At 41.8% G+C, this 26,635-nt stretch overlaps 1 protein-coding gene across 2 annotated transcripts; it reads right to left on the bottom strand.

Annotated features, from left to right (window-relative positions):
- Positions 1-253: 253 nt before the first annotated feature.
- MAPK15 (mitogen-activated protein kinase 15) lies at positions 254-26,609 on the bottom strand. 2 transcript variants are annotated; one of them, XM_075415343.1, is made up of 14 exons: positions 26,470-26,609; positions 23,589-23,687; positions 23,108-23,137; positions 20,359-20,449; positions 19,676-19,806; positions 19,356-19,519; positions 18,314-18,453; positions 16,914-16,971; positions 11,827-11,964; positions 11,476-11,581; positions 7,208-7,508; positions 6,594-6,745; positions 3,154-3,384; positions 1,695-1,775 (listed from the first exon to the last, which is right to left on the bottom strand). In XM_075415343.1, the coding sequence occupies exons 1-13, from the start codon at positions 26,536-26,538 to the stop codon at positions 3,178-3,180; spliced, it is 1,686 nt and encodes a 561-aa protein (XP_075271458.1). In that variant the 5' UTR covers positions 26,539-26,609; the 3' UTR covers positions 1,695-1,775; positions 3,154-3,177. The 2 variants fall into 2 exon arrangements, with proteins under 2 accessions (XP_075271459.1, XP_075271458.1); XM_075415344.1 differs by lacking the exon at positions 3,154-3,384 and having other exon boundaries at positions 254-1,775.
- Positions 26,610-26,635: the final 26 nt, after the last annotated feature.

The following is a 26,635-nucleotide window of genomic DNA, read 5'->3' as shown; positions in this document are numbered from 1 at the left end:
TACGTATCTGTAACAATTCATGATTATTTTACTGTTTGCTGAAAACCCTGGGAAATGAATGTGCGGCTAGACTGGCTATTTGAAAAAAAAAATTAAGCTGATTTCCATATTGATACAGATGGTGGTAAAAATCTGCAAGAGTCAAGAGGAACCATCCTTTTAACATGAGAAGGTAAACCTAGAAATAAAGTTAAGAGAAGGAAAATAAGAAAAAAAAAAAGGAGGGAAGAAGTGGCCAAAATGGGAAAAAAAGCTGAAACAGATTTCTTACATTTATTCCATATTGTAGAAATGTAAATCATTTCAGATTCAACCCGTAATGTTACATACGTACAAATTTATAATGAATGCTATATGTATACTTATTTTGTCTCCTCTTAGTAATGACTCAGATCCAGTTATTGGTGTGTCACAAAACAAACTGTAATGACCAATACTTGTTCTCTGCCAGATAATACATATAGCAATTATTTTACTCTAGAGAGGAAGATAGGCTATCTAGAGATATATCCTATTTTATATATATATGCTAGCCCTATTTCGTGTAATTCTTACTCACATCATTCCATACCTCCCCAGTCTTTCCCAAACCTCCATGCTCCAGCATTGTTCTGTAACAGGCAAGTTAGAAATGTAATTATTTCTATAGTCACAGATTACATTAACATTTTAGAATTTTACTATATTTGTTTAGATTTTTAGAATTTTATCTTGCTCAGCATGGTGCATTCAGTGTAAAAGTATGTTCCTGATCAGAACTAGAATAACTCATCTCTTTTAGGGATATGTTGATTACCAGGTGTTGTAGGTGTATACAAATATTGCAGAATAACTAATTCACTTGGTAATAACAAAAGCCATTTTAAGAATAAAAAGTTAGTATTACAGCCCATCACTTCTCAGTCTGAGACTAAGTTCACAGAGGATCTTAGATGTTGCGTTGTAGTGTCAAATTGCTAGGTGCTAGGCTTTCAGTGGAAGTCATAACCCTGAATTAAGCAGTAGGCTCCCTTTTCCATGCATGAGAACTGGCAACTTAGACTCACAAGAGTCAGTACGCTGCACAGAGCACTACCTACACATGATGTTCATCCATGATTAGATATTAGGAAAAATTTCTTTACTGAAAGAGTGGTCAAACATTAGAGTAGGCTGCCCAGGGAGGCGGTTGCGTCACCATCCCTGGAGGTGTTTAAAAAATGTGTAGATATGGCACTTTGGGATATGGTTTAGTAGGCATGGTGGTGTTGGGTGGATGGTTGGACCTGATGATCTTAGAGGTCTTGTCCAACCTACGATTCTATGATTCTGCCTGTACCTGAGATAGACAGGAGATGCCTATTTTATGAATATACCAGAATAAACCATGACTTCCCTGTGAGCTGCGTTCCGAGCACACTGGTATTACCAGACTTAAGTGACCACATGTGAATGCACTATTTTTTTACTTAACTAGCCTTTGGTATTTTGTTAATAAAAGATAAAATGGATATTCTATCAATGGCAGTGGTACTCACATGTTGGAATTTACTGCCTGAATCCACTCTGTAACTGTAGCCCCAAAGTTCTGGAATAACAATCATTTATCATAGGTGAAGTAAAATTTCAGGGACGGAGATTTCTTGTAAGAAATTGAAGTTAATGAGGAGATGTATCCAAAATCAGCATTAAAACAGGAATATAGTTTTATCATTTTAAAATTTACTATAGTCTTACTGTTGCCTGATAACAACTTCATGACGTTTCAGCCATAATATCTCTTGGAACATTGCTTTCTGAAAGGAAAAAAAAAAATTACCGTATTGTTCATTGAACAAGATATCCCTGTATTCTTCCCCCTTTCACACACAGCAAACATTCATTAAAAGACAAACATTTTCTGTAGTGCAATATAAAGTATTTATTATTACAATATTACAATATTACATGGTAGGTAAAATATAAAGTATTGTAGCAGAACCCACCAATACTTAGGCAGTGCACCTGAAACTGATAGAGAATCAGAATCATAGAATGGGTTGGAAGGCAACTTCAAAGATCATCTAGGCCAAACCCCCTGCCTAGGGCAGGGACATCTTTCACTAGATCAGGTTGCTCAAAGCTCCATCCAGCTTGACCTTGAACACCTCCAATGATGGGGCATCCATAACTTCTCTGGGCAACCTGGTCTAGTGCATCACCACCCTCATCGTAAAAAAAATTTTCCTTATGTCCAATCTAAACCTACCCTCTTTCAGTTTAAAACCATTACCCCTGGTTCTGTCACTACAGGCCTTGGCAAAATGTCTCTCTCCATCTTTCTTATAGGCCCCCTTTAAGCATTGAAATGTCACACTAATGTCTCCCTGGAGCCTTCTCTTCTCCAGGCTGAACAGCCCCAACTCGCTGAGCCTTTATTCGTAACAGACACGTCCCAGCTCTCAGACCATTTTCTTGGCCCTCCTCTGGACCTGCCCTAACTGGTCCATGTCTTTCCTGTGCTGAGGGCTCCAGAGCTGGATACAGGGCTGCAGGTGGGGTCTTACGAGAGCGGAGCAGAGGGGCAGAATCACCTCCCTCACCCTGCTGGCCACGCTTCTCTCAGTGCAGCCCAGAAAACAGTTGGCCTTCTGGGCTGTGAGTGCACATTGGTGGCTCGTGTCTAGCTTTTCATCCACCAGTACCCCCAAGTCCTCGGCACGGCTGCTCTCAGTACCTTCCTCCCCCAGACTGTACTGATAATGGGGATTGCCCCGGCCCAGGACCAGGACCTTACACTCAGCCTTGTTGAACTTCACAACATTCAGATGGGCCCTGAATATGTCTGAATATGTCTAAAGGCCCTGAATAGTCTGAATATGTCTAAATACATTCATGTATCAGAATATTGCAGCTTTGTGTAGTTTTTTGCAATAATTCAGACACGGAACATGAACTGACAGCATTCATTGTTGACATGGTATGGGAGCAAATAGTGCTGTGTCCTTGGCTGGTAAGACTGGAAGGCAAAGGGATTAGATTCTCTTTTCTGTTGGTTTGTCCAGAGGAAAGTAGTACATTGTTCCATACAATGAATGAAACATTTCCCTCCAGCCGAGGTTAACTGTCAAATGGCTGTTATGTTTTGCTCTTACTGGCTTAGTCAGGGGACTGATGAGATGAGCTGTACTTCACCTGGTTATAACACTTCTCATATATTCACTGCTCATGTTGTTGGGAGGACTTTGATATTGGAAGACTCTGCAGTGCAGATTTACATATGGTTCCATAGGCCTGAGAGTAACTGCCCATTGATGCTTTTGGATCACCAGCAGCTCCCATATTTGCAGTAATCTGGAACATCTTTTTACTGGACTTCAGGAGGGGACTAACATCTTTGCTGTGAAACTGAGTATTTCTTGGATTCTGTGTGAGAAAGAAAAGCCAAGATAGTAACCTGTAATCAGCTTTCTAAAATACAAACAAGGAACATGGATTTTGCTTCAGCTGAGGAGTAAGACAGATCATGAATGTTGTATGAATAATAAACAAAACAGACTGTTTTGCAAGATCAAGAATAGGATAGTGAGAATGATGTGAGGGAGAAGGGCTTAAGAATGGGTGTATTAAGAATGAGCTAGTGGCACTGGAGCAAGATACGACAAACTAATCCTGCACTGGAGGAAAAGACCAAAAGCCTGTTTGGCTAGTATCTTGTTTTTAACAGTAGTGAATGCTTTAAATAAACGTACAAAAGACAGATCATCATCATCATCATTCCCCAGTATATCCTCCTGGCTTCTGCCAGTCAAATGGCTTGGTGACTTTCTGGGTTGAAAGCTACGTAGGGGTACTGTGTTTATCAGCCCCAGTGGGGAAAAGTTACTAATACTGTATTAACGCATTACAATACATATATATTGCAATACATTTGAATCTGCAGTTCAAGAGGAGAGCTGTTCCACTGCAGCTTATGCTTTGTGAACCTCTATAGTTAACTGAAAAGCAAGTGTTTTCACTCAGTATTGCGGCACTGTGTGCTGTCACCCCAGCCATTATAGGGATCTTTCCTGGTCAAATGGCTGAGAAGAAGAGTTTCATGAGCCTGATAGGATACTGAAAATGAATGCAGACTGAATGCTGAGCAAACTGGAATGTCAGAACTTTTCAGCTCCTGCTGAGGCTGAATAAGAAAAATGGAAAAGTCAACATTCACTTAATGTAAGATCAACCACAATGCTGATGACCTCCTACCACAATATCCTGTCTCTGACACTAGTCAGTATTAGCCTCTCAGGGAATAAATGTAAAGCACAGGGCATGTGTAGGGTGACCTTCTCCCTATCATCCTCTTCCAGTAACAGAACGTTGGTCACAATTACCGAAAGATTCTTCAAAACGCATTGTTCATATGTACATCTGCACATGCAGCAATCTCCACAGTCTCATATTGTGGAATAAATGGTTCCACACTTGTGGAATAAATAGTTCCTGTCACTCTCAAAAAATTTTGAATGTCATTCCAATGCAGAGGGGCTGAAAGATGGGTTGTGAGCGTGCATGTGGACGTACTTAGAAGTTACTGGCAATCACCTCTCCTTTTAGCAGTTATTCATAGGCATTTTCGTATCAATCACAACCGTAAAAAGAATCACAGAATGGTAGGGGTTGGAAGGCACCCCTGTGGATCACCCAGTCCAATCTCCCCTGCCGAAGCAGGGTCACCTAGAACAGGTTGCACAGGACCTTGTCCAGGAGGGTCTTGAATGTCTCCAGAGAAGGAGACTCCACAACCTCTCTGGGCAGCCTGTTCCAGGGCTCCGTCACCCTCAGAGTGAAGAAGTTCTTCCTCATGTTCAGCTGGAGCTTCCTCTGCTTCAGTTTGTGTCTCTTGTCCCTTGTCCTGTCGCTGGGCACCACTGCAAAGAGTCTGGCCCCATCCCCTTAGGGGACTGGAGCATCTCTCCTATGAGGAAAGACTGAGAGAGCTGGGCTTGTTCAGCCTGGAGAAGGCTGAGAGGGGACCTTATAAATGCCTATAAATATCTTAAGGGTGGGTGTCAGGAGGACAGGGCCAGACTATTTTCAGTGGTGCCCAGCGACAGCACAAGGGGCAACGGGCACAAACTGAAGCAGAGGAAGCTCCAGCTGAACAGGAGGAAGAACTTCTTCCCTCTGAGGGTGACGGAGCACTGGAACAGGCTGCCCAGGGAGGTTGTCCAGTCTCCTTCTCTGGAGGTATTCAAGACCCGCCTGGACAAGGTCCTGTGTAACCTGCTCCAGGTGACCCTGCTTCGGCAGGAGGGTTGGACTAGATGACCCATAGAGGTCACTTCCAGCCCCTACCATTCTGTGATTCTGTGATTCTGTGATATTTTTGATTACAGTTAGCTGACGTATATGATCCATTACAATTAATCTTTGTGAAAGAAGTAACGAAACAGAGACCTAGATTTACAAAAGGGCTGTGTTACTTGATGTTCTCTGAAGTACCTAATTCTTGTACTTAAATTCAACAGTAATTCACAGAACTCCTGCATAAACCTATAGGCACCAAAATATTCTTGCTGCTCAAGTCACAGGTGATAGGACTTTTTTTAAAGACTGGGGTTAGACTTAAAACTCCAGGAGAAAGTTAGTGTTTATAAACCTAGACTAGCTGAAGATAAGCATTACATATCCCAGAGGTGTAAGGTTTAAGCCACATCTATGTCCTTGGCATTTCCTGGTGATTACTATAGATGGCCTTCCTCTCAACAGTCTGCCTCATGCACAGAACTTAACTCGGGGTTGTAAACTTCATTAGTAGACAAAGCACCTGAAATGTGGGTATTACAACATGGAAGACTGCAATATACAAATTCCCATATGAATATAATCCATATTAGAGACAAGTTATGTCTAGTTACTTCCCCTACTAGCAGAAACTCTTCAGTTAGCACACTCTTCAGTTCTCTAGTAAAGGGAACATACTCTATAAATAAAGCCCAACTGTATTACCAAACTAGGTTACTGGTATGTCCTGGGTTTGGCCAGGACAGGGTTAATTTTCACCGGACTCCAGGAAGGGGCACAGCCGGGGGTGGGGGCTGACCCCACCTGGCCAAACAGAGCCCGGTATTCCATACCCTGTGACGTCACGCTGGGTTGGGGGGGGGGGGGGGGGGAACGCGGCAGGAACTCACTTGCGGCTTGGAGGGAGCGGCTGTCTGGGTCGTGCGGTTCGTTGTTGTGTTTTCTCCTTATCTGTACCGTTGTTGTTCCTGTTCCCTCTGTTTGCTGTTCTGTTAAACTGCCCTTATCCCGACCCACCGGTTTCTGCCTCTTTCTTTCCATTCTGCTCCGCACGCCGGTGGGGGGAGGGGCGGCCGCGTGGCGCTTTTGTTGCCGGCGGCAGCCGAAACCAAGACATGGTACCATTTGACTGACACTACATACAAGCAATGAAATTGCAGTGTATATCTTTGTCATAAGTAATTTTAACTGATCAAAATTTTATTTAGTCACTCACAGAGCAGTATGTCTTGCCTCTCATTTAAGTATCTTTACAAAGATGCAAAATAAGATATTTTGTGTCTATATCATTTTGGTCCCTAAAAGTTAAGAGGTTTGCTTGTTTTTGTTTTGCTACTCACATTATAAAGGTTCTGTACACTTGTAGGAGGTAGCCGAGCATTTGCATTTGCCCATGTGATTTGTCTCCCCAGTTTCCCACTGTAGGAGATTCTGGCCTGTTGAGAAGGTGGTGCAGAACAGTTCCTGATCACAACACCAGAATTTGCATTACCTGCAGAAGAAAAAACATGAGAGAAAGTAGGAGGAACATGAGGACACAGAATACACTGACTGAGGCAGGGCCAGAACATAAAAACTGAGCCAGCCCCTGCCACCTCACTTCATCTCACAAACAGAACAAAAATATTCAGAATAAAATTAGAATGTAGTAGCAAACAAAACCAGTTCAAAACGGCATGGGAAAAGACAGCAGCAGTAGAGAAGCAAAGAGAAAACAGAAAGGAACATAGAGTCAAGACTGATGCAGGAAAGAGCCAAAGAGAATATCATACACTCAAAACTCATTCAGCAGTGTTTTGTTCTTATGTCATTTTCCTCCCACGTTTTCACCCTCTCATTCTGCCATGTAAATTCCTCTTATTTCTTTTTCCCCCACTCAATCTCTTTTCTTCTTTCTTCCCCACAATAATGCCTCACAGTGGATTACATTCTACTTTAGGAGGGTAATACCTACTTTGCACAGCAGTGTGTGTTATGGGATTGTATATCACATTGATCTTTGATCTGTGACATGAAGTTCTTGCTAAATCTTCCCTCTGCCTGGATACTTCTGGTTGGACACTAGTTGTAGTTCCAGCACACACATGCGAAGTTTTTAGAAGAGGTGATGTTGGTTCTCTCTGGCCTTTCCTGGTAGGTAAAGTCACTGAACTGGAATTTGGAAGAAGTGGCCTGGATTCAGACTGACTTAGTTGAATGTCTTCTCTCCGCACTTGCTCCTTTGGATGGCTATTTAATTTCTTTTCAAGTATCATCTACAGAAAGGAGAAGTTAGTTAGACTTAACACAGCTACACAGCAGAGCAGAGGAACAAAACATAGAGAGAAAGACTTACAAATAACTGCAATTTATTTCACAAAATAGGTAACAAGTATAATTTGAAAGTTATTTTAGGGTTGGAAAGAAGATAGAACTAATATTCTCGGTGCAAAGAAAGAATAGGCTGAAGCATTAAGAAAAAGGATTGGGTGAACAGGCAATTTCAATATATCCTGAGGGAGAACACCACTAAATAAAATGGGCATCAGCTTTAGAAAAGACAGAATCTATATGCCCAAAAGGTTAACACTATGTTGTTTCTTACCATCCCTTTCTAGAACTTTGCAAAGCTGATTTCTTAATGGTCAAAGAAACATTCATTCTGGTTAGTTCATAATTATTCTTGCCTACCTCTACACGCTATTATCTAGCAACAGAATCCTTGCCAAGGTTTTTGGTCTTGCTGCAGACAATCTGCTCTCAACTTCCTGTAATCACAGTTTTCTCAAATTTGACACCCTATCAGTAAGATTATTCAAACTTATTCACTTGTTTCTTAGCCTTGCACCAGGATTATCTGTGACCAATCTATTGACATTTAGAATATCTTTTCTACCTGTGCTCAGTATTCATTTTACTAATTCATCTGCTCATGACTCCTAGCACTCTATCACAGTAGAGTTTATTAGTTTCCTTCTCTTAAAAACCTTAAAACACATTTTAAGTAGCGTCAACTTCTAAAACTAAATTTTATTTTTTCTTTCTTCAATTTTAATTACTGTTAATAGAAGCAATAACATTTTTACTCTCTCTCTGGGAAGATGGACACCCTTATCACTCTTTCCCAGTCTTGGGTTTTCTGATCTCTAAGCTTTCTTTTCAATCTTCTTTTCCCACTATCATTCTTTCCAATGCCTTTTTTACTACATTTACATTCCAGCTCCTGCACTTCTCACCATTTTCCAGTCCCTCTGCCTCATAACATGGCATTTACATTATTTCTTTCACTGTAAAAAGGGACACCCCCACTGCCCCCCCCAAACTACACCAAAACCCATTTCTCCTCCTGAAAGCTTGATCTACTTCCACTTTTGCTGCTCCTCATAATTCATTGTTAGAGCATTCACTCTCGCTATCCTCTCCCTACTGCTTCAACATCATCATCCAGATCTGTTCAATGTCTCTTACAATTAGTTCGGAGTTGTGTTTATCTCTCTTCTTCTTTCACTTCTTTAGACATTACTCAAATGTTCACAGAATCAACAAATGGTTTGGTTTGGAAGGGACCTTACAAATCATTTCATTCCAACTCCCCCTGCCATGGGTAGCAACACCTTCCACTAGATCAGGTGCTCAAAGCCCCATCCAGCCTGACCTTGAACACTTCCATGATGGGGCATCCACAACTCTGGGCAACCTGGTCCAGTGTACCACCACCCCCATCGTAAAAAAATTCTTCCTTATGTCTAATCTAAACCTACCCTCTTTCAGTTTTAATTGCCCCTGATTCTGTCACTACATGCCTTGGTAAAATGTCTCTCTTCATCTTTCTTGTAGGCCCCCTTTAAGAATTGAAAGGCCACACTAATGTCTCCCTGGAGCCTTCTCTTCTCCAGGCTGAACAGCCCCAACTTGCTCAGCCTTTATTCGTAACAGACACGTCCCAGCTCTCAGACCATTTTCTTGGCCCTCCTCTGGACCTGCCCTAATTGGTCCATGTCTCTCTTGTACTGGGGACTCCAGAGCTGGATACAGGGCTGCAGGTGGGGTCTTACGAGAGCGGAGTAGAGGGGCAGTTTCACCTCACTTGGCCTGCTGGGCATGCTTCTTTCAATGCAGCCTAGAATATGCTTGGCTTTAAAATCATAGAATGGTCTGGAAGGGACCTTTAAAGGTCATCTAGTCCAACCTCCCCTGAAGTAAGCAGGGACATCTTCAACTCGATCAGGCTGCTCAGAGCCCCATCCAACCTGGCTTTGAATGTTTCCAGGGATGGGGCATCTACCACCTCTCCGGGCAACCTCTCGGATTGAGAGCACTGTGAGCGAGGGAATGGAGGTTGGCTACAGGACCTGGAAAGTCCAGGCCAGCTGTTTGTCTGCATAGTCTTTACCAGCAACTGGAGTAGGGCTGCAGCCATGGGAGCTTGTATACCCAAGTGCCAGCAGCTGAGGAGACTGGGACCCAGAGGCCAGCTCCTGAGCAGACTTAGTGTCAGAGATCAACTGCTGCAGGGATCCACCTTGTATATATATTCTCACAAGTGGACTTCCATCTTCCTCAGCCAGACAAGGGAGCAGGATGAGACTGTTCATGCTGTCTATGTTTGTATGAGGGCTCCGAGTGCCTGTTTATGATCCATGTATACATGTACATATGTAGTGTGTATGTATGACAAGGTGACCTACTTAGTGGATGAGGGAAAGGCTGTGAATGTTGTCTACCTAGAGTTTAGAAAAGCCTTTGACACCATTTCCCACAGCATCCTCCTGGAGAAAGTGGCTGCTCAGGGCTTGGACAGGTGTACTCTTCGCAGGGTGAAAAAATGGCTGGATGGCTGGGCCCAAGGAGTTGTGGTGAATGGAGTTAAATCCAGTTGGTGGCCAGTAACAAGTGGTGTTCCCCAGGGCTCAGTAGTGGGGCCAGTTCTGTTTAATATCTTTGTCAATGATCTGGACAAAGGAATCGAGTGCACCCTCCGTAAGTTTGCAGATGACACCAAGCTGGAGGGGAGTGTTGATCTGCTTGAGGTTAGGAAGGGTCTACAGAGGGATCGGGACAGGCTGGATCGATGTGCCAAGGCTACTTGTGTAAGGTGCAACAATGCCAGGTGCCGGGTCCTGCACTTGTGTCACAACAACCCCATGCAATGCTACAGGCTTGGGGAAGAGTGGCTGGAAAGCTGCCTGGGGGAAAAGGACCTGGGGGTGTTGGTTGATAGCCATCTAAATATGAGGCAGCAGTATGCCCAGGTGGCCAAGAAGGCCAGCGGCATCCTGGCTTGTATCAGGAGCAGTGTGGCCAGCAGGAGTAGGGAAGTGATCATCCTCCTGTACTCGGCACTGGTGAGGCCGCACCTCGAGTACTATGTTCAGTTTTGGGCCCCTCACTACAAGGAAGGACACTGAAGATGCTGGAGCGTGTCCAAAGAAGGGCAAAGCTGGTGAAAGCTCTAGAGCACAAGTCTTATAAGGAATGGCTGAGGGAAGTGGGGTTGTTTAGCTTGGAGAAAAGGAGGTTGAGGGGTGACCTCATCACTCTCTACAGCTACTTGAAAGGAGGTTGTAGCAAGGTGGGAGTCAGTCTCTGTTCCCCAAGTAGGAAGTGATAGGACGAGAGGAAACAGCCTGAAGTTATGCCAGGGGAGGTTTAGGTCGGATATTAGGGAAAATGTCTTCATCAAAAGGGTCATCAAGCACTGGAACAGGCTACCCAGGAAAGTGGTTGAGTCAGCATCCCCGGAGGTATTTAAAAGACATGTAGCTGTGGCACTTAGGGACATGGTTTAGTGATGGATTTTACAGCATTAGGTTAACGGTTGGACTCGATCTTAAAAGTCTTTTCCAGCCTAAACAAGTCTATGATTCTATGTGTTTTCTGTGTGTGTATGCCTACTGAGAACACATCTTCAGCTTTGCTACTGGCTGGACCTGGAGACACGGAGTGGCAGCAGCCTTGCCTCTCTTGGACTGTTGGATCCAGCATAATATATTTTCCTCTTACAGAGTCTTTCTCATACATCATGCCTTACAGATTTTTCCCAGAGGAAATCTAGATTTAAAGACCCCTCAAAAATTATGACAGCATGGAACTGACTGATAAGAAACACTAAGATGTAACTATATGCATGTATAGAATGCCTAGGGGAACGCAAATAGAAGAAAATGACAGAATTAAGTGTGTACAAAAATTGCAGGTTACCTGGGGGGTAAGGATTTTGGAAAATAGGATAAGAGAAAATACCTCATATAACTTATTTCTATATTCTGCCACAGACAGCTGGATTTCATCACCTAAAGGAAGAATCACATCATATTCCAGAGAGGGCTCCCTGGCAGGACAGTGAAACCTAGGAGATTATAACACATAATGTAATTAACTAAGACTAAAAACAACATTGCAGATTAATATAATATTAAAAAGGATCGTTAAATCATCTAGCGTGACCTCTAGTGTAAATAGAGTTAGAGAAAATTAAGAATTAGCTTTGTCTTTTTTTTTTCTGTCATTCATATAAAGAAATCTTGTGCCAACGGCAGGTCTGTAACATCTCAGAAGACATCGGGGGAAACTGTACATTTGTTTCACTCTCACCTTTCCACATAAGGATGCTGCAGAGCCTCCTCTGCTGTGAGTCGTTTATCAGGGTTAAATACTAAAAGTTTCTTCAGAAGATCCAAGGCAGGCAATGGAGTAGAGGATGGTAAAATCTCCTCAAATGTTACTCGCTGCCTAGAAATCAGAAAACAACAATATAAGCTCCAGTGTCTAATTCACAGTGAAGGCATGAATTACAGTTCTGGGAATCACATCAAGGTGACACCCAGCTCCAGAGTTCACTCCCAAATACTGTGTCATAATCCTGGAACACTCTAAAGCATAGGCTTGTAAGTATGATAAATTCTTTTACTCCTTTGATTAGGTTTGAATGTGTCCCTCCTCGCACTAGGAACCTATATGAAGTGCCTGACTTGCAAGTCTAGTCTTTCTCTTGTTCCAGTGGAAAGAGTGAGAGATATCAGACAGTATCAGACACAGGGGAATAATGAGTCCTCTGGATAAGGAGTCCTTCTTTTGTTCTTTTGACAATGCAGGAAGCCCAAACTCCTAACTTGGATGTTTCAGTTGAACTGTTAAAGATCCCACGAATCCAGCTCTTAGACCACAGAAATATATTTCTGTATCATTTGCAATGAGAAGATGAAGTTTAAAAATCTGTTGCTGCATTTTGAAATCCTAATTATTAACACAATGAACATAATATCTAATACATTTGAAAAATCATTTTAAAACATGATTCTTACATTTGAAATAGTTTTGTTACTCCATGACAACATCTTTTAGTTTACAAAAATGATCCATCACTGAACATAGTATTTGGACCGAATGGCTCAGAAAAATTTTTTTTCAGTTTTAGACTATGATTTCACTTGCTCTTTTACCTAGCTGGAGCCATCTATCAGAACTTAGCCACTCGACTTTCACATTTTTTTGTGGGGCGAAGAAGGCAACATCCAAAGAGTAGGGCTGTCAAATAAAAGTGCATTTCAGCCAGGAATGAATGGAGAGTTTCAACTGCTGTCTTCCACTACTCAGAGAAGGGTTATAGAAATGAGAGCACTCTTCTCAGAGGTCCTGTGGTGGGCTGACCCTGGCTGGCAGCTAAGCCTCCACCCACTTGCTTGCTCACTCCCTGCCCTGCTGCTGCTCTTTGACATGCAGGAACCCTGCAAGAGAAGGATTTGATAAGCAGCTGGGCAAGCTAGATTGCTGTTTATACCTCTCTGTATCTGTACCAAAAGCCCATTGGTACCCTTTTGGGCCCCTGAAGTAGCCTGTCCTGATGTAGCCCATGCCAATGATGCACAGAGCCACCAAGTCAGTCACAACAGGATGCTTTTACCACTTATTGCTTGTTAGAGTGACTTCAGCCCCCAACATAAGATTTGGGATCATCCTGTCACTCCAGATATCCCAGTGGGTTCCATCCCCTTGTATCTTGATGGCGTTAGGGTCACTGTGCACTGGTGTCCGGCAGAAACTTATACTCCTGTGTGTCCAATGTCCCAGACTATTGAATCCATACAGTAAACCTGGTTATGCCTTTCCTCTGCCTGGCTGGAGGCATGGCCCTTCTGTTCCTGGTCAGAGCATTCATTACCCAACTCCTGTAATTGCAAAGCAAGATCAGAAGTAGGATCAATCCTTCCACGGTGTCTGGGGAATTGCTCAACAGCAACTGGAGCAGTCATCTTCCTGAACGTACCCTTTTTGGCTTCTGTTTTTCCTTGCAATTCACATACACAAGTTTCTAGGCTTGAGATAGATGCACCTTCCCACTTCCATATGTCCTCCCCATGGTCATGCAGATACAACCACAGGGTGCCATGTACGGTTCCCTTCCCTTTGAACAGAGAAAGGCTGCCTCCATGTGACAATTGGTAGCTAAGATGCTGACCCATATAGGTGAGGAGTAAAACATACTCTCTTCGAATTTGCTGGAGCTTTTGGGACAGCTCTTCTGCAGCTGAGACACAGGACCATAGGCTTGGGGAGGTAGAGAGATTCTCTTTGTATTGCCAGAGCTGGTCAGCCAGTCTGTCCACAGTAGGTGCCTCAATGTCTGTACAATTATTGTCAGGGAGGTGACATACAATGTTGGTGTGCTCTGTACAAATTTTGACCCTGTGCACTGGACTTCACCTGGATATATGGAGCCCTGGTTATTGCCCAGGTTGCTTTAGGTCACCTCCACCACCAATTCCCTAATGCTGGATATCTCCCTCAGTGGTGGTCCACTTGCCTCAGTAGTTTACAAGATCTTCCTTGAGGGGATACGCTGCCTTCATGCTGGACAGAAGTCACCTCCAGAAGCTGCAGATTGTTGCCCCTCTTCCAATCCATTTATCAGTTCCCTGATCCTTAATGAGAGATCCTAGTTGCTGGGCTTTCTTACCCTCTAATTCCTGACTCAGCACTGGCCCCAGTATCCTAGCACCAGAGCAACCAACTGATAATTTGCTTACCTAGATGACAGCTGTAATCTTTCCACATATCTTGCGGCTTGTTTAGGGATAGGGACTGTGTGGTTTCTGCACTCGTTCATGATTTCTGTCTCTTCCCTCTCTTGTTCTTGTGGCTGTTCTGTGGCAGAACAGGCTGCCTCGTCTGGTTCTTCCTCCTGCTCCCTCTTAGAAGCTTCTTTCCCCCTTACTAACCAAGTTGACTTCCTCTTCCGCTATTTAGGAGCAACTGTTATTGTTGAGGGTTGTGTCTCTGACTTAGCCACAGTGTCCATTTGTATGTCCTCAGATCCAGAGACCCTTTCACCCTGCCGAGATCGCTGTAGGCCAGGCCCTGGCACAGTGTGAGAAGTTGTGTCTCTTTGGTATACACACAGAATCCTACTTCAAGTGTTTTATCACTTCAGTAGGATGCCACCCTTGTACAGGTGTGAAGTCCCACACCACTGGACATGAAAATTGCTCCAGGTACCTGCCCAAATTCTCCTATGCAACTTGTGACCCACGACCCAACTACCTCAGGGCACATCCCCATGCGGCATTCACAAAGGTTATCCTTAGGAAAAGCCAGAATCAGATTCTTGACATATACCAATGAGCATTCTAGTTACCCAAGGATGTTGAAGAAACTGAAGAGTTGTTGTAACAAGGCAGAAAAAAAAATCTACCCAAGGAGAGAGAGGAAAGGGGAGGTGCCATTCTTCATTTCCTCTACAAATTTGCTCTTGGATGAGAAGAGGAAAAATTGTTAATTGTCTCCATGAGATGGTTCCCAAAGTACTGGGACAGAACCAGTGCAGGGCCTAAACACCAGATTAGGCTCAAGGCCATTGCTTTTATCATAACTCTCCCAGGCAAAACACAAAAGTGCTCAACAGCACAGCAAACTGCAAAAGCTGAAAGCAGCCATTAACAAGCCCTCAAGTTTGATTAACAGCAAAAGTGGGAGCATGCCATGGAACAGGTAAAGGAACAAATAAACTAGAGAACAACTACATCAATATTATGACTGGCAACAGCTAAACAAGTGTAACTACTATAAATTCCTGTCTAGTACACACCAATCAAATCTATTGTGATGTCGAACCCCTCTGGCCCCATGTTGGGTGCCAAGAAGGACTCTGGTGAGTTGACCCTGGCTGACAGCTAAGACTCCATCCAGTCACTCACTCTCTCCCCCTCAGCAGGATGGGGGAGAGAACTGGAAGGGCAAAAGCAAGAAAACCTCATGGGTCAAGATAAAGGCAATTCAATAAGTGGAGGGGAAAAAAAGGGAAAAATGGAAAAAAAAAACCAAGCTGTGCAAAAGCAATCACTTACCAGCAGACTGATACTCAGCCAGCGTCTGAGCAACAGCTACTTCGGAGAAATTCCTCCCCACTCATTTTACTGCTGAGCATGAGACTATATTGTATAGGATATCTCCTTGGTCAGAAGGGTCAGCTGTCCCAGCTGTGTCCCCTCCCAGTCTCTTGCCAACCCTTAGCCTACTTGCTGTGGGGGCAGAGCGAGAGACGGCCTCGATGGCTGCTATGCAAGCATTGTTAAGCAACGGCTGAAACACTGCTGTGTTATTAACACTGTTTTGGTCACAAATATAAAACACTACAGCATACGAGCTGCTGTGAAGAAAATTAACTCCATTCCAATCAAACTCAGTAGAGGTGCACAGCAAAAGGATGAGAAGCAACATTCCCAAGTTGCATCAAGGGAAATTCCTATGGAATACTGTGGCCATCCACTTCCCCCTGGCAAGGTCAAACACACATGCTGTGCTGACAGTTGAATCAGCACGGACAAAAAGGTCTCAGTTCCTCAATTACCTGGCATAGATCGATACAGGAATCCTAGCATCCCTGCATGAAAGAGAATAATGCTCCAGGTTGCAACTGAAGAAGTCAGCAAAAGTCAGCATGAAAATACACATGGTGTTCATGTGAACAGCAAGTGACCTGCCAGAGCTTATGGTTTGAGCCACCCTAACTGAAACCTATAAAAACATATCAGTAAGCACTCAGAGAACTCATATCACACATAGCTGGGCTATGCGTATTGCAGATTCCCCAATGAAAAGCGATGCCCACCATGATGACATATGAGTAGAGAATACTTAGAGACTAACGAATAAATTGCTATGGCCATAAGATGGTGTAAGAGCATTAAGTTTACTAATGTTTACTAATTAGGTTATGTAATAAACACAGAGTTATGTGGTAGTCTGTGTACATAACTGGAGGATCCAAAAGAACCATGACAGACATAAGGGGAAAAAACCCCCAAACCCACAGTAAGAGTCGTTAAGCAGCTGGAATGAGGCTGTCAGGCTTTCCACATGTGAACCGATGACATCAGATATCCACATGAGTCAGGATAGGAAAATATTCTAATTTTGAGAAAGTACAGATGACAATACCTTAGAATGTAGGCCAAACCTCATTTTGTTTTGTTATTCTCAGATTATGTCATTGGTCTTCTCAGATAGACTTTTTCTAAAAAAAAAAAAAAATTTACACCCCTTCCCTAGAAGTAGGTGAATCTGCAGAGAGCAGATATCATTTCCACTGGTGAACACTGGAAGGTGAACTTTAGGGGAACTTTTTATCAACACCATACAGCAGATTGTTGACTTCTGAGACACACTGAACATACAAGGCTTACCCGGAACTCATGCGGTTAATAACTGAGGCCCTGTAATCTGATTGCACAGCCAAAATATCTGCAATAATGAAAAGATACCGTTAATGCCAAGATTAGGATGACCAGAGCTACGCAGTTCATACAAAATTATCCTAATAAAATTCAGTGGGAGATCTTATGGAAGGGGGATGGAGTATTTGTTTACAAAACTTCTGGTTTTCTCAATTCCTACTGATTCGATCACAGATTTCATAAACTTGCACTCTTATACCCACAAACGCAGAAGCATCAAGATATCTGCGGCCAAATGATCTGGCCAGGATCACTTGTATGGGACACAGAGAACAAGGGATACCAGCTATTGATTTCCTCATCACATCCACTGGGATTCTTTTTGATTGGTGACAATGAACTGTTTTCTAAATATATCTGTCATACTCTCAAAGAGTCAACAGTTGCTCTGGAATGTTTTTTTTGCTTCAGAATCTTGCTGCTTTGGTCCCCATAAATCCTAGGTAAAGTTGCTGCTCATCGGCTGGCTTTCCCTGTTTGCAGTTATGTTTTGACCAAGTGTCTCTTTTCACTTGCTTGGGTAAAAGAAAAAGAAATTGTGCCTGTGACATGCTGCAACCTTGCAGCCATTGTCCTGTGGTGAGGATATAGGACCTCCTGCCAATGAGTCATTTGTCCTGTGGTCTTGTATTAGAGTGCAGACCTTCTGGTTATGATATTATCAACACATTCCTCAACCGTATTCCTGAGAATGGAATAGTATTTTTTGTTATTACTGCTGCCTATTCTTCTAACTCCTGTTTTCGTGTTCACACACACATTTCCATTCACATTTCATTCACAGCAACCAAATCTCCAATAAAAACTATAAATAACTTTAAGTTGGGATGGAATTCTCCAAAACGGTGATGTCCTTAAACTGAAGGTAATTATTTTTCTAAAAACTATTTGCTAGCTCAGTTGGAAGACATCAACATGTTGTAAAAGTTTATGAAGTGTATGGACTTGTTAGACTGGAACTCATAGAAGACAATCATAATAATAATAATCCTTAAAATTATCCTAAAACATATATTTCCTCCAGCTTTCACTTCTATGTTTAGATTTCCAGACCAAAAGTCCAATTTACCTTTACTATGCAAGTCCCACTGAAGTATGATACTCTGTTTTAAACCATCACTCCCTTATAAATCTCAAAAATGTTTTGAAGGCCTGGTTCTTGTTTCACATCTAATCAAGTACGGGCTTATTTTCCTCTAAAACTGACATCTCACAATTAAGTCTTTAATTTCCTTGGAAAGATGTAGAATGACTCACAAAAGATACCTTCTTCCCTGATCCAGCAGGTCTGCTTTCTTTCACTCTTTCAGTCTCTTCTCTAAATACCTTTCCCCACCGAAGAGTCTTACCTTCTGGGGATGGGGCAGGAATGACCCTCAAGATCTGCTCTATTTGATTCATTGTTGATGTTCCAGGAAAAAGAGGTTTCCCAAGTAGCAGTTCTCCTAGAATACAGCCGATGCTCCACATGTCTACACCTTTAGTGTAACTACAAACAACAACAGAACAGAGTTAAGACTAAACCAGGGAAACATTTTTCTGTACCTGGTATTCACAAAACCTACATTAGCTTATTTTGCTAGAAAAACAAGCCTGATGACTCACTCACAGGTTATAAACTATAAAGTGAATGAGATTCAAGAATCAAAACTGGCAAGCATAAACAGAAAGAAGATTTATCCTACTAAAAGTCTATTCTAGGAAACCATAAAAGGAAATATAATAAAGATAAATGCCAGGACAAGGTAATGCATACTTTTCGTGTGACCAACAGTGAAGATACAAGCTGCTGTTTGGAAACAACTCACTTTTCAGGACATAATGTATCTAGAAAGTAGTTACAGTTACTTCAGCAAAGTAAATGCCAAACAATGGGTAAATGACAGTTTGCAAAACATCCACATTTCAAATTTGGGACACTAACCCAGCCTATATTTATTTTTTTTCTGATTAATAAGATTTTGTATATTTCAGTCAAAAAAACGACTAAGCCTGGCTAACAGGCAGCTGATTTAACATTCGATTATAGAATATTTTGTGAAGGTCTATCAAAAAACTGCCCTTAAATTTGGAAAAGACGACTAAGATACGCCACCAAATTTTGTAAGGTGCAGATTTCAGGGGTGAAAGAATAAGTCTAGTGGGAGAAAGGATGACAAACAGATGAGCTGATAACGTATGTAAAATAGACAATCTAAGATGCCAGGAAGGAAAGGTACATGTAATGAGAGATTTTTATGTTGCAGAACTAAAGTTTGAATGCATATTGCAAAAAAGGACTGCTGACATAGCATTGCATCTGGTGACATCTAAAATAAAAAGATTTAAGACTTCTAGACAACAAATTTTCCCAGTAGTGAAGAAACCCCTTCGCTCATATTAAGCAGTTACCTCTGAGAGGAAAGTAAGATCTCGGGGGCTCGGTACCAGCGTGTTGCCACATATTCTGTTAGAGCAGGGTTGCCTTGGTCCTCATTCATCTGACATAAAGAACGGGCCAGCCCAAAATCACAAAGTTTAACAAAGCAGTCTTCATCCAGCAAGATATTTGAAGGCTGAATTGAACAAAAGGAAAATTAATAAGCTTTTTACTCTCTGAGTGGCAGAAGATTATTATCAAGATTCTTTTAACAGTCTCATTCTTTTCACACTTTTGCATTCAGTGTTTAACAGAAAACTTGAGTGAAGGATAGACTATGACTGAAACATACCTTTTGATCTCTGTGAATGACATTTCCTGAGTGGATGAATTTAGTTGCCTTCAGGATTTGGTAGAGAATGTAACATTTGTGGATATCTTTCAGCAAATTCCCTTTCTTAATCACAGCATGTAAATCTGTCTCTGTAATATATTACATCAGTAATATATTTACATCAATATTACCAAGTTGTGAATACAAGTTCCTCAAAGCTAAGGCCAGAATAGACCATTGTCCAGACTGTAATCTTTTCAAGGGCATCCTCAACAGAAGTTAATACTGTAATTACTAATAGTACTGCAATCTCTGTATTATCAGTTTGACTTGCAGCTCATGCTACAGTAACTGTTCTATTATTGCATACTTTTGTTAAAATAAAATTGCACATAGTCTCTTCCATATGCAACTCTTCTGTCTCTACAAGCCTTCTAATTTGTTGCTCGCTGCTGTCTTTCCTTCATATCAACCAGCCAGTTCTCATGTAATTATTACTCCCTTTAAAGTTTCACTGCTACTCTCATCTAATCACAAACAATACAGGTAAAAAAAAAAACAAAACCTGTACTGTTCCTACTTATATGTCTACTTACATGAATATTCATGTAAATCATCAACATGCTACTATCAAAGTAGGGAACAAAGATAACTCATAAGAAAGGCTGTATTTAAATGGCTGATGCAATGTTAAGTCTCACCCATGGACTCAAAGATGAGGTAGATGTCCTTGTCATTCTGAGCTTGGATAACATCAAGCAGCTTGATGATATTTGGATGTTCTCCAAATTCCTGCAGAGGAAAGAGACCCAACTGTCAAAATCAAGTGTCTTGCTTGTGAATCATAAAAAAGGACAATAACCTATTTCATTTTGTATTATTGTCTAGAAGAAATGTTAACATGCTACTTCCTTCATTATGCTTCTACTGAAATAAATTTTAAAAAAGCATTTGAGCTTGCTTCACAGTATGAAACCACCCAGTTAATCTAAAAAAAAAAAAAAAAAAAAAAAATCTCTGTTGTCCGAGACATTAGTTCTAAAAATCTCTCTATACCTTTTGTGAACAAAATCCAGTCAACTTTATGCACCTCATATTTCCTACTGAAGGCAAAGAACTATTGTGGCAGTGAAAACAGAACAAAGTTGCCATCAACACACTTCATCAAAAAACTCAGCCAACCAGAAAGTGTCTATCTGAGGTAGACTGAAACACTCTATGGGCTGCATTAATTGAACTGACTGTAACAGGAGATCAGACAGTCAGCATACAGTGAGATACCTAAACACAGATATCTTACACTGGAGGTGAACTCTATCCTCAAATTTGTAGACTGACAATACTGTCAAGATCATTTACTTCATCCTCAGTCTTAACCACCTTTATTTCCTATAGCTAACACTTCTCCGCAGCTAAACACACTGTGAACACTTCAAAATATACCAACATTTTAATGAACTACCCTGAGTATAAAATACCTGCACCATAAAACCTGTGCTTGTATCTAAAACACATATTTTTTTTGTTATTTGAACCAGTAATACAGACTCTTTATCTATTTCCATCACAAATTCAGTTACAAACAGTATCAAAAATCATAATATTAAGCTATCTCTAGCATAGTCTTACAACAGCATCATCTTCCTAGACTCTGAGGCCAAGACAAAAATTGGTTGTAACGTACAGTATCTAGAAAAATTCACAAACCAACACACTCACCTACAGCAACCCATGAAAATACACTTACAAAGCACTAATATACAGCCAGGCCATCAAATAGCCTTGCATTTATTCTGAGGACAGAATTCAGAATACCCATCCACACAAACTAAAGAAAATTTTTACACAGAAGGGGTATTTTTCTAGAGATGCAGATCAGTCTTGACAGTGTTACTTGAGCACTGTTTAAGAACTTCACACTGAAGGAAAAACCCATTGTCTCACACTGTCTTGCCCTGGAACTGATAACAGAAAGTTATGAAAAAATTTTAATCTATACTAAAAAAATCCTACCTTGAAAAACTTCTTGTCAGAGCTAGCCCTACTTATTTCTGCTTAAAGAACAATGCTCTCACTAAAGTAATTATCAAAAATTACATTCTAAAATGTGGCCTCAAAATGCACCAAACAGATCCATAACTATACTGAACAATAAACCTAAAACCTGCAAATAACATAATGACCAGCTTACTACCTATCACCCAGAAGAGAATCATCAAAATGCCCAGATTCTACCTCAACACTTCTCAACTGCAATGAACTGCATCCAGTCCATCAAATGCCCTTATGATAAACATACAGATGAAACTAAGCAACCGTTATGCACAGGGAGAAATTTGCACAGACAAGCAAAGTAAGACAAACATCCAGTTACCAATGAACGAATATTTCTTACGTCTTTCCCTTTCTAATCTCTCAGTCCCAAACCTCAAGAAAGAGCCATAAAATTGCTTCAAAAATAGGAGGGGAAAACTAAAATTCTTAAGTCTATTCAGCACCAAAAGTCATGAAAGTAAGGGCTTAATGGCACATTAACCTCCTTCCCACAAAATGACTCGTACTTTCCTTCAGGAGAAATAGCCTTTATTTTTTTTCTTTTCTCAACTCCTCCTCCACCCATATACCCCAGAAGTGCTATACTTTCAGAGATGATCTAACTTAGAGGTAAATAACTTCTAAGAAATTTTTCTCATATGTTTTTAGCTCTTAAGTTTGCGGCTGCTATTTCAGGCTTAAAGAATCATCAAAAAGTAAAAACCTCGTTTCTTTCCTACTTAAACTTGACAGTCTTAGGAAATACCTTTTCCTGTGAGCCCTGCCTTGCTTGTGTCCTTAGAAAATGATAGTTATAACATTATGACTATTCAAAAATATTGATGTTTCTACATGGTAAGTCTGTGGAGGAATGGACAGATAATTTTAATGCCACTGCCGCTGATAACATAATTAGGCGTAGTGTGTGGTCAATTATAGCAAAATGAAAGCAGCCTAAATCAATTCCATACAGAACTTCCCTTTCAGTTTTGCTTTGATTATTTCAAGTACTCAAGTTGCTTCCCACGTGACAGAGGAAAAAAATTTTGGCCTGTAAATCTCTTCCACACCCCAGCCCCACCTCTGAATCGTGGCATTTAAAATTTAAGAAAAACATTCTGTCCACAAAGAAGAAGTGACAGAAAGTGCAAGTCAATATGGTGATCCTAGAGTAGACATACTGCTAAAAATGGTGAAAGAACAGGGCATGTCTCAAAGAAAAAAATAAGATCAACACTACATTTCATTCAGGTGTTTTTTTCAGTCAGGGAAAGACTGTTTGCCAAGATGGTGCAGAAAATAAATTAATAGAGTTGTCAACACTGATTATTGCATTTTGAAAAAGAATGGGAAGAAAATATGTGAACAACATGAGAGATAATTAAAAAACAGAGGTGGGGGAAAAATGGACATTACCTGCAGGAACATAATCTCTCGAAATGTTCTCTAGAAATAAACAAAAAAGAAGTTTATTATCACCTCAACAGAATGACAGAACAGAGTATGAACTTCCAATGAGAGGGTTAAACCCATCTAATCTCTAAAGCAGAGGAAACCCTTATATGGTAGGCAGGCTAGGAAAAACCCAGTTGTTCACTGGAGAGTCACAAGTGTTCTCTCTGTGCTTAGACACTATAGCATAACAACACAAGAGAGAATCAAATTGTGCGTGCCTATGAAGACACTTTTTCTTCAGGGACATTGAACAGTATTTTGTAGATGCCATGATATACAAAGCTTGACATTTATTGCTCATTTTTATCCTAATATAGCTATGGAATGTATTATTACATGCATAATTGTCAAATAACTAGCATCTTTCAGAGACATAAATCCTGAAAATATCTATGAATTCCCACCACGTCTTTCTGGACATGTTAGAACAATGACTTCTCACCTGAGCATCTGTTCTGTTCCTGAAAGCATCAAAAATCTTTTTAACAGCAACTATTTCTCCTGTCCTGCGATCGATTGCTTTCCATACAATGCCATAAGCCTAGGGAGAAAAAACGACACATGAACTATCACATCCTAAGCACAGTTCAGACCTTCAACATGGAAGTAGAATGCACTCAACAGAGGGATCAAAAGAAGAGGTAAACAACAGCTAGCTAGAAGAAAGAGAGATTGGGCCAATGAGCAATCAGCAATACTTGGTTGAGTCAAGGACTAAGAACATCTACACTGAGTCCGACGAAAGGTCCCAAAGGTCAAGCATCCTGGCCCCCAAAGCAGCAAATAGCAGATGTACATAGTGATGAAGTTCAGCAAGGTCAAGTGCAAGGTCCTGCACCTGAGTTGGGTCAATCCCCAGCATCAGTACACACTGGGGGAGGAATGCATTGAGAGCAGCCCTGCGGAGGACTTGGGGATACTGGTGGATGAAAAATTGGGTATGAGCCAGCAACGTGTGCTGGCAGCCCAGCAAGCCAAGCATATCCTGGGCTGCACTGAAAGAAGCGTGGCCAGCAGGTTGAGGGAGGTGATTCTGCCCCTCTACGTCGCTCTCATAAGACCCCACCTGCAGCCCTGTGTCCAGCTCTGGGGTCCCCAGTACAAGAAAGGCATGGACCAGTTACAGCAGGTCCAGAGGAGGGCCAAGAAAATGGTTTGAGGGCTGCAACACTTCTCCTATGAGGAAAGGCTGAGTGAGTTGGGGTTGTTCAGCCCGGAGAAGAAAAGGCTCCAGGGAGATGTTATTGCAGCCTTTCAATACTTAAAGAGGGCCTATAAGAAAGAGACATTTTACCAAGGCCTGTAGTGACAGTATCAGAATCATTTAGGTTGTAAATGACCTTTAAAATCATCGAGTCCAACCGTTAACCTTACATTGCCAAGTCCACCTCTAAACCATGTCCCTAAGAGCCACAGCTACATGTCTTTTAAATACCTCCAGGGATGCTGACTCAACCACTTCCCTGGGCAGCCTGTTCCAGTGCTTGATGACCCTTTCAGTGAAGAAATTTTCCCTAATATCCAATCTAAACCTCCCCTGGTGCAACTTTAGGCCCTTTCCTCTTGTCCTATCACTTGCTGCTTGGGAAAAAAGAAGAGAGACATCCCAGTTGCCAACAGTGTAATATTATAGCACTTACTGGAGATACTTATACTCCAACTGTTTGTACTTCCTGATGCAGGGTAAAGGACCTGAACCCATACTCCAGAACCAAATATATTCTTGGCAAGTCTGCCTCAACGTCGCTGAGTATTTAAGCATGAAAATCACTCAATATCACGTACTGCAGCTGCTTTATTTTGTACGAGTATTTAAACATTAACCAGGCATTTCTGAGTGAGAAATAACCCCACTGTGCAGATGTAAGGCATCTCCTAAAAAGTGGAAAGTTAAGATTCAAATATGACCTAAAAATAAGAGAACTGGACCTGTACCACAAGGGTGACTGAGTAATCAGTAAACTATTTGCAAGTATCACACAGTCATCCAGAACAGGGAAAAATCAGGTAGAAGTTCCCATTCCCTTGGTAGACAACACAGCTTTTAATAACCAAAAAAACCACCCCAAATCACAAACCTGTTTGAATTCCCTCATTGTACAGGAACAGCTTATCTCCGTAGCTGCTGCACTTCTCTGCTCTACTTTTTGAGCAGTCTTCACCTGTTTCATGGACTCCAACAGCCTTTTAAATGCTGAGTTACGTACATCAGCTGTGTACATACACAATACATACAGAACTTTCTGCATTCAAGAGGCAGAAAACACAAGTATTTAGGACTAGTCAGTGATGCCTAGATGATGGACCTGAACCCACTGAAGTCCTTTAAAGACCTGAATGTATGTAGTTATGCTTGTGAAACAGTCTCCAAATAGAACTCTCAAACAATTTGATATTTCAGATGGGAGAATAATGTCATTCTGTTCGAAGAACCTAGCATATTACAGGTGCAATATATTACATTTAGTCTAAGGGAGAAAGCTGATCACTAGTAACAAGATGGCAGCAAACCTCAAGTCAGAGGCAAACACAGAATGAAACACAGCCATAAGAAAGACCACTGTGAATTCAAAAGGAGAAAAACAAAACATTGTCTTAAATGAGCCTCTCTCAAGTGTCCCTTTGTAATTGCACATGAAATGCTTAACTACTAGTATCAACACAACTAAACGATGGCAAAGAGCTGCCAGAACAGAAAAGCAGATCAGCAGGAAAGGTTTAGAGACTGCCTGAGGAGCAAGATCTTAGAAATTAATGTTGGCTCACATATAAAAACACTTAATTTTATAGGGAAAAATTACTTGATGCGGCATAATATTGAAGTAATGGAGTTACAGTAAATACGACAGAATTTAGCAGGCACAAACAGAACATACTTTGAGACACAGATTCATTTTACTATAAACCAGGTGTACGCGCGAGGTCAGTGCTTTGTGTGGCTGATCTCCAGTAAATTACAGGAAAAAAAACCTGACGGGGATTTTAAAGGTATTTTCAGTTTTACATGCTGCAACGTAACACCTTCCTCTGAAACTCAGTTGTGAAACAACCATAAGAAGTCACACGAAGTTATCAGGCTACGATTTATGATTTTTTTCTCTATTAGGTACAATAAATATTTCAAAGATCATTTTTTTTCAGGTATATAAACTCTCAGACCTCCAGCACTAAACACAGCTCAGGTCAGCGGCCTGCGGCAAGGACCGGCAGGCCGCAGACGGAGGCCCCGCAGACGGAGGCCCCGCAGACGGAGGCCCCGCAGACGGAGGCCCCGCAGACGGAGGCCCCGCCGGCCCGCTGCCCCGGCCCCGCAGGGCACTCACCCCCTTGCCCAGGCGCCTCTTGATCTCGTACTTCTGGGAGACGTGCGCCTCCACCTCCGGCACGCTCATGGCGGCCGAGCCACCGGACAGCACTCTGCCGCACAGCACGCACGGCCGCGCGCGGCGCTCTCCCTGTTGATGCCTGCTGCTATGGAAACAGCCGCGC

This window comes from Opisthocomus hoazin, chromosome 3 (genome assembly GCF_030867145.1).
Source record: "Opisthocomus hoazin isolate bOpiHoa1 chromosome 3, bOpiHoa1.hap1, whole genome shotgun sequence".
Classification (NCBI taxonomy): Eukaryota; Metazoa; Chordata; class Aves; order Opisthocomiformes; family Opisthocomidae; genus Opisthocomus; species Opisthocomus hoazin.
Note: the sequence above shows the minus strand (reverse complement) of the source record. Positions and strands in the feature narration are given on the sequence as shown.

Excerpts from the sequence above, each read along its gene's own strand:
- MAPK15 (XM_075415343.1), bottom strand. The coding sequence starts at position 26,538 with ATGAGCGTGCCGGAGGTGGAGGCGCACGTCTCCCAGAAGTACGAGATC. Across the intron at positions 18,454-19,355 it reads ATCTTACTTTCCTCTCAGAG|TTACACTAAAGGTGTAGACA; the intron begins GTAACTGCTTAA and ends TGTTGTTTGTAG. Across the intron at positions 11,582-11,826 it reads CAGCATCCTTATGTGGAAAG|GTTTCACTGTCCTGCCAGGG; the intron begins GTGAGAGTGAAA and ends ATAATCTCCTAG.